The 14,488-nt window shown below is 39.4% G+C and overlaps 1 protein-coding gene across 3 annotated transcripts in view; it reads left to right on the plus strand.

Moving 5' to 3' along the window:
* micu1 (mitochondrial calcium uptake 1) overlaps positions 1-14,488 on the plus strand; it is a 105,528-nt gene that overhangs the window by 58,723 nt on the left and 32,317 nt on the right. For 2 of the 3 annotated variants that reach the window (XM_072583518.1, XM_072583519.1), the window contains one exon: positions 2,569-2,607. The exons of the other annotated variant lie outside the window; for it this stretch is intronic. In XM_072583518.1, the coding sequence (XP_072439619.1) occupies positions 2,569-2,607 (39 nt within the window). The remainder of the gene's footprint in view (positions 1-2,568; positions 2,608-14,488) is intronic. 3 annotated transcript variants of the gene reach the window in all.

Here is a 14,488-nt window from a genome sequence, read left to right on the forward strand (position 1 = left end):
TTAGAAATTAAGTGCTGGGCAAGAAGAAACCCTTGGTGATCACTTTCACTTGCCACTAATTAAATGGTCAATTAACTACCACAAAAGGGTTTCAACTTGCTTTTGGCCCAAATACCTGACTTCACAGCAGGCAAGAAAAGTGGCTGGTTCCACAATTGGGAAACCACAGTGACCCACCTGCTAAGTTGAGGGGATTGATGTCCTCAATTTGACCCAGCCTGGGGCCAGCCAGGGGCAGGGATTGAGACAAAGAATTAACTGCTGAAAGGCATCCTCTGCACTTGCCTAAAACCCCTTCTCCATGAATAAATGCCCTGCCTTCTCGCTGTTGGAACCCCTCCAACAATGATCTCTACGTCTTAGATGCTGCTTCTGACAAGGGGGACTTCAACATCGAGTCCCGTGATTTGCTAAGAAGCTGACAGGTCAGCTTTTACCTGATTGAATCTTGATCCGGTGAACTTTTTCTAATTGATGGGGGCAGGCAGTCAGTCGCACTGAAAACATCTGCCTCATTTCTTGATGTTTGGAGAGCTCAATCTGAACTTGAATTTTCTGTTTACTGGGTGCCCATTAAATAGTCAATATTAGGGAATAGAAACTTGTACAGTAATAGTCCCTGTTTCTGACTTTTAAATATATGTCACCCCCAACAACTTTTACATGTGGCTAAACAGTTTAACCATGCAAAATAAAGTCGAGAAACAATCATTGTCCTCACATCAACGTTCACACTTCCAAAGGTCACTGTGCAGCAGGAACTTTGCATTCTGTAACCCCTGTGAACCAAGTCCAGCCCTGACATCCAAATTATCTATGCAGATGAAATCGGCCAACTCAAAACAGACTGAGGATGCAACTTAGAACATTCCTGGTCTCTACAGTCAACTATAAATACTGAGCCATCAAAGTACCTATGAATTACCTTTCCTTCCCATGTAATAGTTAATCTGTGACAACCAATTGAAAATGGAGAATTTATTTTTAAAATAATTATTTGCACCTCTGTTATGCAACAGTAATATGCAGCCACCGGACCTTATTAACACTTTTTTTTAAAAAACAAGTTGACTTTCATTGCAATATGCAGACTTGACAAATTGATTTTTATTTTCTGACTGGCACTATTTGCTTATGCTGGCACTGAATTCCTTTCTTAAATATTTAACACATTTGTTTTAAGTTGATGTTTTTACAGGTACAACAGCAGTAAAGATATAGATCCCCCTTGGGGTTTTTTCCTGTGGGTAGAATACTTTATCTATGTATATTGTTAATGTGTACATCACAAATTAATTTTCCCCACCAGTGCTTTCATGTATTTGTTATGCCCAGCATTGTCGTAATCGCACAACTTGATGGATGTATTCTATCTGCCTATTTTTTTTTCCCTAGGAAGCAGTTGGACTGCTCTTTTTTTTCGTAGCATTGAAGACTTTTTTTGTTCTTTGCCTTATCAATGTACAATGTCACAGGAACTTCTGTATTGACATAATGCTGTGTTTATTCTTTGTGCAGGAAAATCCCAGTAACTCAGCACGTTTATGCTCTTCCTAAGTTTTCAAAATTTATTTTGATAAGTGCTGACTTTGCAATTTCCTCCAAGAGTTCTATGCTGAATGATTGATCTATTGGAGAATTAGCAAAATTTAATGTCTCTCATTGTGCAGGGCTTTTTTTTTAACCTTTGTAGAAATAAAACTTATTGCATTTCTTGGTGAGCTAACTATTGAAGGACACCATAGTAAAGGATTAAAGCTACAATATGATGACAAAATAATGTTAAACAAGATAAAAAGTGCAAGTATAAAATGGGAAACCAGTTTTATTGTGAAGCCAGCATTTCAACTAAGGATAAACATGAATAGATAATAACTTTCATTTTGATTTGCCCTCACTAGCTGCATTCATGAAGGACACAACTCATAAAAACATGTTTGATTGCCCCAACAGCCCATTAGATTCAGGAATGTTCTTTAGGAAAAGCAATATACTGCCACTACGACCTAGCCCTGGTCTAAAAGTGACTCTCAACAGTTTTGTCTGCACCTTGAGTTCATCTCTAGGTTCTTTTTGTATCACTATCCAGTCTGACTTCAAACAAATCTTTCAGAATTTTTCTCTGTTCTACCTCCTTTAAGTTCAATCACCTGGAAAACCCAAGTCAAATTCAGACTTGAATACTGCTATCATTGCTGAAGAAATGTGTTCACCCTTGTCCTAGCCACACTCCCACAGTCCTGTTTCCTGGTCTATCTCATCTTCATTTTACTATTTTCCCTAGCTCTTTGGGTTGTTTAAAAAAATATGAATATGGGGTGCTGTAATTTTGCAAATGTTTGCAGTTATAATTTGAGTATTGCAAACATTCTTTGTTGTGGTATAGTCTGATAACTGTTTCCTCTCAGTACACTTGTATTGCAATCTCAACCTTTTTACTTATTCTTTGGGCTATAATCTAGCAGTCTTTTTTTTTCACCTACAGGTGGATTGCAATTTAATTGCAGTTTAACTTTAACCCTACAGGTGTATTGTAGTTTCACTATGGCTGTTTTGTTTCTTCTACAGATGTGTTGCAGTCTTCGTATGGCTGTTGTTTCTCTAAAGGTATACTGCAGTCTTGTTGCTGTTTTTCTATGGGTGTAATGCAGTCTATTAGACTGTATAACACTTGATAGAGAACTGTAAAATAACAATAGATCTGCAATAAAGCACACTTGTGCATGTCCTTGGGTCATTTCTGCAGGTGTAAAATTCTAATTCTGAAATGTTTTCTGGATAGAGAAGTTGTGGGTCATGCATTTTAACCAAACAGCACCTTGCCTATTGTCTGCACTCCAATACTAACATGTTTTGACTCTATTGTGATTTTTTTTTAACATTCTGTGAGTCTCTGTGCGTTTGGTCTGCCAAAGTTTTAACATTGTCAGCTTACCAGAACAGAAGCCTAATTATCCCAACCAAGCTGTTGTTGCCTTTAAATGTTGATGTAGCCATTAACTTTTTCTTCTTGTCTGTCTGCTGTGTTGCTTATAATCATTTGATGTAGCATACTGTATTTTGTGATGTAATCAGACCGCCATTTTCTTCCCTTCTCACCACATTCTGAACCACACTCCCACTCGTCAGGATTTCTGGCAGGTATGAGGTGTGTGAGCATGTGCATAACTCAGTATGCACTTCAGTGTTTACCATGCTCTCCTCTGCAGGACCTCCGCTTCCCCATATCCCTGACAGGAGTATCCCAGCATGCTGTGTTGCAAGTGCCTGAGATACCAGGAAAGACTGATCGTTTGAATTGAAATTAATTTGACTTTTATACTAATTTTCATTATGAATGTATATTGCGGGAATTCTAATTATCACTGTGCTCAGCACCATAGTTTGATGTTTCTAAAGGTTAACTGCACTCTGGCAAATCTTTTTAATGAAAAATTTGAGATAGGATAGAATGCATATTGCATATGGCATATGTTATGAAAATGAGCAATAACTTGAAATCACATAGCGGTTCATCACATTGCTTGGAAACCTCCCAAGGAGTAACTTAGTTTATGTCATTCCCTTTGATGTGCATGTAATCACAGTCATTTATATGCTCTAAGCCCTACACAGACAGCAGTATGGTAATTCATTGAGAAATATACCAGGAAATGCTGGAAATACTCAAATGAGACAGCATATGTGGATATAGAAACAGAGTTTGCATTTCAGGGCTGTGAACCTTCATCAGAATTGGAAAGTGTTACAGAAGCAGCAAGAATTGGAAAAAATTAAGGAAAGGAAGAAGGAACAGCCTGAAAAACCAGAAATAAAAACAGAAATTGCTGGAGAAACTCATTGGGTCTGGCAGCATCTGTGGAGAGAAGAATAGAGTAACTTTTTGAGTCGAAAAAGGATGATGAAGCATTTCAGAAGTAGAAGATAATGGGACAAGTAACAGAACTGAAGATGGATCCAGAGGAGCTGTAAATGACAGCAGAATTGCAGTGGTGCTGTCGGCCCAATCAAGAGATTGTCTCATTGGAATAGTGGAGGAGTTTGGGGACACATTGAGGGTGAGACACTGAATTAAAATTGCATTATCAGTTCATCTATTTGGCTGATTGAGAGAGAATTGTTCACTGGGTAACTGAGTGAACTTTCTGCTACTTTAGGTCTCATGTAGGTAGAGCCAAAGCAGGGAGGGCAAAAACCACTTCTTGTGATTTAGTGGTTTTGTGGATGTAATTTATTTGAAGCAGTTGCAGTAAATGCATCTTGAGAACAATGGCATAGTGGTTAGCACTGCTGCCTCACAGTGCCAGAGACCCGGGTTCAATTCCCGCCTCAGGCGTCTGTGCAAACTCCACTGTCATTCTCCCCGTGTCTGCGTGGGTTTCCTCCGGGTGCTCCAGTTTCCTCCCACAGTCCAAAAATGTGCAGGTTAGGTAAATTGACCATGCTGAATTGCCCGTAGTGTTAGGTGAAGGGGTAAATGTAGGGGAATGGGTCTGGGTGGGTTGCAGGTCGGTGTGGACTTGTTGGGGTGAAGGACCTGTTTCCACACTGTAAGTAATCTAATCTAATCTAAAAACAAGATATCAGTTTTTCGATAGTTGCTCTTGTGAAAGAAAATAGTACTGTGGCAAAACCATTTTTCCAGTATTAGATATTATTGCTACATTGGTTCATGTGAGTAGCTGTGTCTGTTTTGAATTTTTTGAGCTGTCCCCATTCACCTCTTCTGCTCAATCCTTTTAGATTTATTGAAGAATTTCACAAACAGATCTAGACAGGATGAAAGTTGCTCTGGATTTATGTTTTATGCAGAAAGATCAACCAACACTTCAAAAAATCAGATTAAGAGTTTATAACAATGTTAGCATGGATTAAGATTGCCAAATGTTTCCTAGATATACTTGCACTGAAAGGTTGGGTGTGCTTGTTGCCACTGGAGTTTAGAAAAACAAGAGGTGACATAATTGAAATATTTCAGATTGCTAATGATCTTGATAAGGTTGGGGTCGCTTTGTGCAATCCCCACACAAACAGAACAGCTGTTATCTTATTGAATGGTGGAGCATGCTCAAGGACACCAAAGGCTTACTTCTGTTCCTTGTTCTTGTGTCCTTGAAATTGTAACTGAGGAAGAGGAGAGATCTGCTTGTGGAAATAATTGACCTGATGTACATTTTAGTATATACAGATTTTCCTTTGGTTTTAAATACATTAATAGAAGTAAATTAGGGTACATTGGACATGAACAGTGAAAGGTTTATGCATTCTGGGCTTGAGCAAACTCAAGTAGTACAAATCTGCTGTGTTAATAGATCTTGCCCCAGAGGGGCAGAAATGGCTTTTCTTCCAAGTCTTTATTTCCTTCTCATAATCGATGTTTTATGACAGATCCAAGATTTAACAGACAAGCTGCACAAGGATGTCAGTGAGGTCTTTGAAATAAAGGTTAACCTATAAATTCCCTGCCAGCATCCCTTGAATCAGTGAAAGGTTGCTATAAAAACATGCACTGCAGGTGTAAAACTCAAGCACTTTTTCAGGAGACCTCAAGATTTAATTAAAGCTGTTCTGATCCTCTATTATTTGCAATGTTACAATTACCAGCAGTAAATAAATCTTTAGTAACTGAAGGAAACTTTTATGTATGTGGCATCTGCAATTTAGCAATAGAAAACTCTGAAAGATAAGAGCTCATAAAATAGAATAAAGATGCCCTGGATAACTGCAAGGGTGGCAATTTAAAATTTGAAAGTTCTTTGAAGGAATCAGCAGGAGTGGCAAGACAGGATATTTTTAATCAAGTGGGAACAATTAATAGCACAGGATGGAAAGTTGTGCAGTAATTTCACTTTGTTCCTTTTCATACAATAATGAGCACTGTTGAGTTTCTGTTTGAGTAATGTCAACTATGTATATGTTTATATCTGTATTAAAGATGTCCATGGTTAGCTCTAAGTTGCACACTTACCTATATCACAGTTTGAATGAATCAAAACCATTTCAACTTGCAGTCCATTGGAGACGAACCCCTGCTTGTCACTTTCAAACCATCAGACCCACAACCGTAACATTCCATTGTGTCCACAATTCATGACCCAGTTTTAAACTCGAATGTGATGCAAACACCTTCTTTGGCTGCAGTACCAAGAAAGTTAATCACCATAAAATATTGCTCCATTGCATCCCTTATGAGCATTTGTAAGTGAACACTTTCAACATTACAAACAAAAGCAGGAGTTGCTGGAAAAGCTCTGCAGCACTTGTGAAGAGAAATCAGAGTTCCTCCGTACTGAGGAAGGGTCACCAGACCCGAAAAGTTCACTGTGATTTATTTTCACAGATATTGCCAGACCTGCTGAGCTTTTCCAGCATTTTTGCTTTTTGTTTCTAATTTACAGCATCCACAGTTCTTTGAATTTCAATGTTACGTTGATTTTGAAGATATGTCGAATTGTTAACTTTTGACCTGGTGTTTTGTATGCCTACCATGAATTCAAGGTTTGAATAGTAGGTTTAGTAGGATGGAGTTCACCGAACTCGTACTTTAAGTTTTCTTGCAAAATGCTTGAGAGCTGCAATTATTTTTGAGCTTTTGTTTAGGAAACTGGAAGACATTTTTGTGGTTTTGGAAATCAGAGCATTCAAAGCATTGATAATGAGTTTAGGAAAAAAAATACATTTTAATGATTTACTTGGTTAAATTATCATTAGAAAATATAGGTTAACAGCTCAGAATAAATCTGTATGTGGTATAAAGGTGCTTCTTGAGGGAGGTGATGCTGTAATGATAATGTCACTAGGCTAACTATCCAGAGACCCAGGCAATTTTAGATTTAGATTTAGATTTCCTACATTGTGGAAACAGACCCTTCGGCCCAACAAGTCCACACCGACCCTCTGAAGAGTAACCCACCCATTTCCTCTGACTAATGCACCTAACACTATGAGCAATTTAGCATGGCCAATTCACCTGATCTGCACATTTTTGGACTCTGGGAGGAAACTGGAGCACCCGGAGGAAGCCCAAGCAGACACTGGGAGAATGTGCAAACTCCACACAGACAGTCACCCAAGGCTGGAATTGAATTCGGGTCCCTAGCGCTGAGGCGGCAGTGCTAACCACTGAGTCACCATGCTGCCCCATTGTTCTGAAGATATAGGTTTTAATCCCAAATGACAGATGTTGAAATTTGATTTCAATAAAAATAAACATCTGGAATCAAAGTCTAGCTTAATGGCAACCATGTCATCACTGCTGATTATTGTAAAATCTCATCTGGTAAGGTAAAAGAAATCTGCCAACCTTTCTAGTCGGCCAACAGTTTGCTCCAACCACAGGTCTGGAGTTATGTGGTTGGCTCTGAACTAACCTCTGAACGTTTATGGATGGGCAACAACTGCTGGCCCATCTAATGACTCTCTCATACTATGAATGAATTCTAAAACATTCGCATCATTTGCTACAAAGATACCAAATCATCTTACAGCATTTTGTTTGTTCTACGGTATCGCGTTTGGTTTGTGCAAAATAACTTTGAGAAAATTCTGTGAAAATCAATTAATTCTCCATTTGCACATTGCTTGCCAATTATATCCACCATTGAAATTGATAACACAAGAGCCTTTTTAAAGACAAGATTTATAATCCTGAAATGTGATGCAATTTTTTGGCCCCAAAAGGGGACAATTGATGCTCTTTCCTGCAGGTCATAAATCGTTACAGAAGATTGCTTTTCCATTCTGTATCTTTAAGTGCCATTTTTTCCCTCTTTCCTTCTTAACTGATTTAATTCTTATTCATCCTATTTCCTTCTCCATTGGTCTTCTATTTCTTTTTCAATCCTTTAGATGTTGTTTGTTAATGAGAAAGCTCATTTTATATAACTAAGAAATTGTACACCTAAGTCCCTGATACGGCAGTAACTATCAGCTTGTACTCCAAGCAATTTGCAGTAAAAGGAATCTTTTTAACTATAGACGAAGAGAAAAGTGCCTTTTAATGAACAGCAGATCCAATAGATTCTGAAGCGATATTTCTTGTCATGAAGTCAGAACGGTTTCTTGATGGTTCACCTACAGGTACCACTTAACTCTGTCATTCCTTCTGATTCCTGTTATCCATCTGCGATAGCCATCTATCAACACTGCAAACATTTTACCATCTGCATGAGTAGGAACATTTTCTGCTACACCACAGTTTTCTTCCTTTACCTCTTTTTTTTTTTTCCCTCTCCTCCTTCCATTCTGTTTTATCTCCTTCAGTTCAATTTCCTTCGCCTTATCCATCTACAAGAACTTTCTTTCCAGAAGCCTGCCGAGTGACTGAGATTTATTTTCTCAGTGCTTGCCGTTTCTTTGCAATTTCATGACCAAGAGCAGAGTTCATTACTGTGAATGCATACCCTGTCAATCTTCGTGTTTCAGCATCTTGTGTTCCAGTACTAACAGTCTAAATTTCTCTTTGTTGGGCTAAGTCTTCTCGACTGTGGTAGGATTATAGCATCAGAGTTGCTGTGACAACATAGACATCTGCATGTTCAAGTCTGGAACTACGGACAGTAATAGTAAAGTCTGTTCTTTCTATCACATACCTGATGAGGAATCTTTACCACTGTCACCACCTGTAAGTGGTGTGTGTTGGAAGGATTTGCAAATTAATATCAATATGCACCTTAATTAGAGACTAAGTCTCTAACCTGCGCTTTCTGGTTCAGAGGCATGGATGCAATTCACTGTGCAACAGAACCACCCAGCTTTATTGTACATTGTTGTAAAATAGAAATTATGTTTTCACAGCTTTACACATATTGAGTCTCTCTGTTCATAAAATACTTGTGAATATTTGAAGCAGAAAATTAGTCGACAGTTCTGGAAGCATCTGTGGAGAGAGAAAAACCAAGTTAACCATTTGGATCAGTAACCTTTCAACAGAACCACCAGTTATCCATTAATGATTTCTTAGTCTCAGGAATTGAGTTATTTTACATGATCCATTTAGGAAATGGATAGAATAGCATTGTTTTCTTCGAAGAGATTGAATGGATTTACTTTTCTTTTTAGGAGAGTTGTATCACTTTGCTTGTTTTTTGAGAGTATCCCTTAAAGCATAGTTAAATGGTAAATGAAATGTTGATTCATGAGGTTGTCTATTTCCAGTCAACGATCGGATTCAGTGTAAGGTGTGAAGCTCTTGCTTGTAACATTAAGCCATCAATTGCTTATTGTTTGCACTCGAAAATTGCTGGAGATCACAGCGTGTCAGGTAGTATCCATGGAGAGAGAGATAGAGAGCAAGCTAGCGTTTCAAGTCAGCATCTGCAGTAATTTGATTCCTGGTTATTGTTTGTCATTAAGTTTATTTATGGCTTGATATCAGGGGAGGATGTGATATCCAATATCACATACTATATGTTAATATGGTAGGCAGTTGCATATGAAAGCGTAGTCTACTATCACAGAAAAATACCTTTGTTTATTTTATTCCTGGGTATTATTGCTGTAGGATTAGTGTGATTTCACCTGAAAGTAGATAATGTTGTTCATAGTTTGGAGTTTCCTCCTCATGTTACTGTATTTCCGAAGATGGTTTTATTTATTTGATTTATGTGTTTCATGTGTTTTACTTATTTGAGAACGCATCGGTACTGATGACACAGGTAGGGAAAGAGAGGAGGACCTGAAAATAGAATATAGGGAGTTATGTTGGAAGCTAGAAGGCAAAACAGTAGTCTCCGGATTGCCACCAGTGCCATGGGCTAGTGAGGCTTGGAATAGAGAGAGAGTGCAGATGAACAATTGGTGCAGGGCTGGTGTAGGAGGGAAGGCTTCAGATATGTGGATCATTGGGATACTTTCTAGGGAAGGTAGGACCTGTACAAGAAGGACAGGTTGTACCTGAACTGGAGGGGCACCAATATCCTGAGCAGGAAATTTGCTAGAGCTCTTCTGGAGGATTTAAAGTAGATTGGCAGGGGGTGGGAACCTGGAGTATGAACAGCCAGATATAGTGTGCAGAGAGTCTGAAAGGAGGGATAGGCACTCGATAGGACAAAAGTGCAATCAGTGTGATGGGTTAAAGTGTGTCTATTTTAATGCAAGAAGTGTCCAGCGTAAGGGTGATAAACTAGGAGCATGGATCAGTACTTGGAACTATAATGTTGTAACCATTACAGAGACTTGGATATCACAGAGACAGGAATAGTTGTGAAATGTTACAGGGTTTAGATGTTTTAAAAGGAGTGGGGGGTGGGGCAAGGTGTGGAGGTAAAGAGGACGAGAAGTGGCATTGCTAATCAGGGATAATATCACAGCTGCCGAAAGAGAGATTGTCAAGGAGAGTTTGTCTACAGCGTCCGTACGGTTGGAAGTCAGAAACAGAAAAGGAGCAGTCACTTTATTTGGTGTTTCCTACAGACCTCCCAGCAGTAGCAGAGATACAGAGGAGCAGATTGGGTGGCAGATGTTGGAAAGGTGTAGAAGTAACAGGGTTCTTGTCATGGGTGAATTTAACTTTCTTAATATTGATTGGAACCTCCTTAGTTCAAATAGTTTGGATAGAGCAGTTTTTGTCAGGTATATCCAGGCCAACTAGAGAGGAGGCCATTTTGGATTTGGTGCTTGGCGGGAGAACATTTTGGTGACTGATCACAACTCCTAATGTTTACTATACTCATGGAGAGGGATAGGAGCAGATGGTATGGGAAAGTATTTAATTGGGGGAGGGGGAATTACAATGCTATTAGGCAGGAACTGCGGCATCTAAATTGGGAACAGATGCTCTCAGGGAAATGCATGACAGAAATGTGGAGGTGGTTTAGGAAGCACTTGCTGATAGTGCTAGATGGGTTTGTCCCACTGAGGCTAGGAAGGGATGGCAGGTTGAAGGAACATTGGGTGACAAGGAATGTGGAACATCTAGTCAAGAGGAAGAAGGAAGCGTACTTAAGGCTGAGGAAGCAAGGAGCGGACATGGCTTTAGAGGATTACAACTTAGCCAGGAAGGAACTGAAGGATGGTCTTAGAGCTAGAAGGAGACATGAAAAATCTTTAGCTTTAAGGCAAACCCTAGGGTGTTCTACACCTATGTGGACGCAAGAGGACGGCCAGAGTGAGGGTAGGGCTGATCAGGGATAGTGGAAGGAACTTGAGCCTGGAGTCAGAGGAAGTAGGGGAGGTCCTTAATGAATGCTTTGCTTCAGTATTCATACTGAGAGGCAACTTGATGTTTCTGAGGACACCATGAAACAGACTGATATGCTAGAGCAGAAAATGTGTTGCTGGAAAAGCGCAGCAGGTCAGGCAGCATCCAAGGAACAGGAGAGTAGGCTGATGCTAGAAAGGAGGATGTTTTGAAAGTTCTGAAAAATATAAGGATAGATAAATCCCCTAGGTCAGAAGGTTACTACAGGAAGCGAGGGAAGAGATTACTGCACCTTTGGCAATCTTTGCATCCTCACTATCCACTGGAGTAGTGCCAGATGATTGGAGGGTGGCAAATGTTATTCCCTTGTTCAAGAAAGGGAATAGGAATAATCCTGGGAATTACAGACCAGTCAGTCTTGCATCAGTGGTAGGCAAAGTACTGGAGAGGATTCTGAAAGACAGAATTTATGATTGCTTGGAAAATCATAGTTTGATTAGAAATAGTCAGCATGGCTTTGTGAGGGGTAGGTCATGCCTCACAAACCTTATTGAATTCTTTTGAGGATGTGACAAAACATATTGTTGAAAGAAGAGCAATGGATGTGGTGTACATGGATTTTAGGAAGATTGCCCATGGTAGGTTCATTCAGAAAGTAAGAAGGCATGGGATACAGGGAAATCTGACCGTCTGGATACAGAATTGGCTGACCCATAGACGGACGGTGGTGATAGATAGAAAGCATTTGGCCTGGAGCTCAGTGGCCAGTGGTATTCTGCAGGGATCTGTTCTGGGACCTCTGATCTTTGTGATTTTTATAAATGACGTGGATGGGGAAGTGGAAATGTGGATTAGTAAGTTTGCCAATGATTCGACAGTTGTAGAGTTGTGGATAATGTTGGAGGTTGCAATGGGACACTGACAGGATGTAGAAATGGGCTGATAAGTGGCAGATGGAGTTCAACCTGGAACGATTCACTTTGGAAGATCGAACTTGAATGCAGAATACAGAATTAAAGGTAAGATTCTTTAGTTGTGTGGAGGAACAGAGGCAACTTTGGGGTCTTTGTCCATAGATCCTTCAAAGTTGCCACCTAAGTTGGTGGAGTTGTTAAGGTGTATGGTGTGTTTGGTTTTCATTAGCAGGTCGACTGAGTTCAAGAGCTGAAAGGTTGTGCTTCAGCCCTATACAGCCTTTGTTAAACTGCACTTGGAATATTATGCTCCGTTCATTATAGGAAAGATGCAGAAGCTTTAGAGAGGGTGTAGAGGAGAGTGGATGCTGCCTGGACTGGAGTGCATGTCTTATGAAGAAAGGTTGAGGGGGCTAGAGCTCTCTTCATTGGAGTGAAGAAGGCTGAGAAGTGACTTGATTGAGGTGTACAAGATGATGAGTGGCATAGATAGAGTGGATAGCTAGAGACTTTTTCCCATTCTGGGAATGTCAATCACAAGTGAGTATAATTTTAAGGTAATTAGAGAAAGGTTTAGGGGAGATGGCAGAGTTAGGTTCTTTACACAGAGAGTGATGGGTGCATGGAATGCACTGCCAGCAGTGGTGGTAGAATCAGATACATTAGGGATATTTAAGCGACTCTTGAATGGGCATATGGAAGATGGTACAATGAAAGTATGTAGGTAAGTCTGATCTTAGAGTAAGATAAAAGGCCTGCACAACATCAAAGGCCTAAGGGCCTGTACTATGTTCATATGTTCTATGATTCTGATATGGATATAATTTTTACTGCATAATAGGGTGGTGTTTCAAGATACTGAGTCATGTCAAGAAATTATTAAAAGGACTTGAGAGCAACTTGTCATCATAGATACCTTGTAGTCTATGTATTTTGAAATATTGCTTTAAGTTGGTAATATAGTTAAGTATTTTTTTGCTAATGTGTGTTCTGTTTAAGTTTGAATACACTGGTTTACACTTGGACAAATCTGGTATTTGTTCAGCATTTGTTGTTTTATTCTGACAAAAGTTTGAGCACTTGATTTCAAAGAATATCTGGTAAACTTCAATTATATCTTTGAAAAGACAGAAAATAAAAGATGCAGGTTTGCAAGTTTAAAGAAATGTGAGTTCACTTACCGAAGCTGTGATCAAGCTTTTTAACACAAAAGATCCTCAGAAAGGCTAATGGAATGTTTTGTTTTTAAAGAAGGTTGCAATATGAAGAAGATGCTCTTTTGCTGCAGTTGTACAGAGCCTTGATCAGTGGACTACTGCGTTCATTGTTGAGCACTGAATCTCAGGACGAATATATTTATCTTGCAGAAGGTGAAGCGCAAAGTCATCAGAATTATATCCCAGTCAAAAGGATCAGATAATGAGGCAAGTTGTGAGAGAAATACAAACAGTTTACAGAGAGATATTGATAAGTAAGTGGGCAAGAAGTTGGCAACTGGAGTATATTGTGGGAAAATGTGAACCTGTTCATTTTGGAAGGGAGGACAAAGGATCAGTATTATTTAAATTGAAAAAAATTGCAGAAAGCTGCAATGCAAAGGGACTTGGTGGACTTGTGCATGAAGCACAGAAAGCTAACACATAGGAACAGCAGATAATCAGAGAGAGTAATGGAGTATTGATCCTTATTTCAAGGGTTTTGGAGTAGAAGAGTGGAGAAATCTTGCTGCAACTGTACAAGGTGCTGGTGAGAACACATTTGAAGTACTGTGAACCGGTTTGGTCCCATCATTTAAGGAAAGATATTGGTTCATTGGAGACAGTTCAGAAAATGTTCCCTAGGATGATCCCTGGTATAGAGGGACTGTCTTATGAGCAAACACTTAATAGTTTGGGATTCTACTCTTGAGCTTAGAAAGATGAGGTCATCTCATTGAAACATACAAGATTCATAGGGGGCTTGACAGTGTAAATACTGAGAGGATGTTTCCCCTCATGGGAGAGTCTCCGAATAAAAAGGGCCAGTTGGAGACTGAGCTGAGGAGGAACCTCTTCTCTGAGAGTTGAGAGTTTTTGGAACTCCTTTCCACAGAGAGCCATAGGTGAAGAGTTGTGTATGTTTTAAAGCTGAGGTAGATTCTTGATCAGTAGGGGAATTAAGATTATAGGGACATGTAGGAAGGTGGGTGAAAGTGGGTCAGCGATGACCTTATTGAATGGTGGAGCAGGTGAGAGAGGGAGAAATGCCTCACATTCCTATTTCCTATGGTCATTTTATCGTCTGATTTGGGACAAGCTACATCAACCTGGCTTGTATTCCCTCGAGTTTGGGACGTCAAGGGATAATTTATTTGAGAAGTTTAAAATAATTTCAATAGGTTAGATTAAGAAACCGTTTAAAGCAAAATACTATGGATGATAGAAATCTTAAAAGA

Source organism: Chiloscyllium punctatum, chromosome 13 (genome assembly GCF_047496795.1).
Source record: "Chiloscyllium punctatum isolate Juve2018m chromosome 13, sChiPun1.3, whole genome shotgun sequence".
Taxonomy (NCBI): domain Eukaryota; kingdom Metazoa; phylum Chordata; class Chondrichthyes; order Orectolobiformes; family Hemiscylliidae; genus Chiloscyllium; species Chiloscyllium punctatum.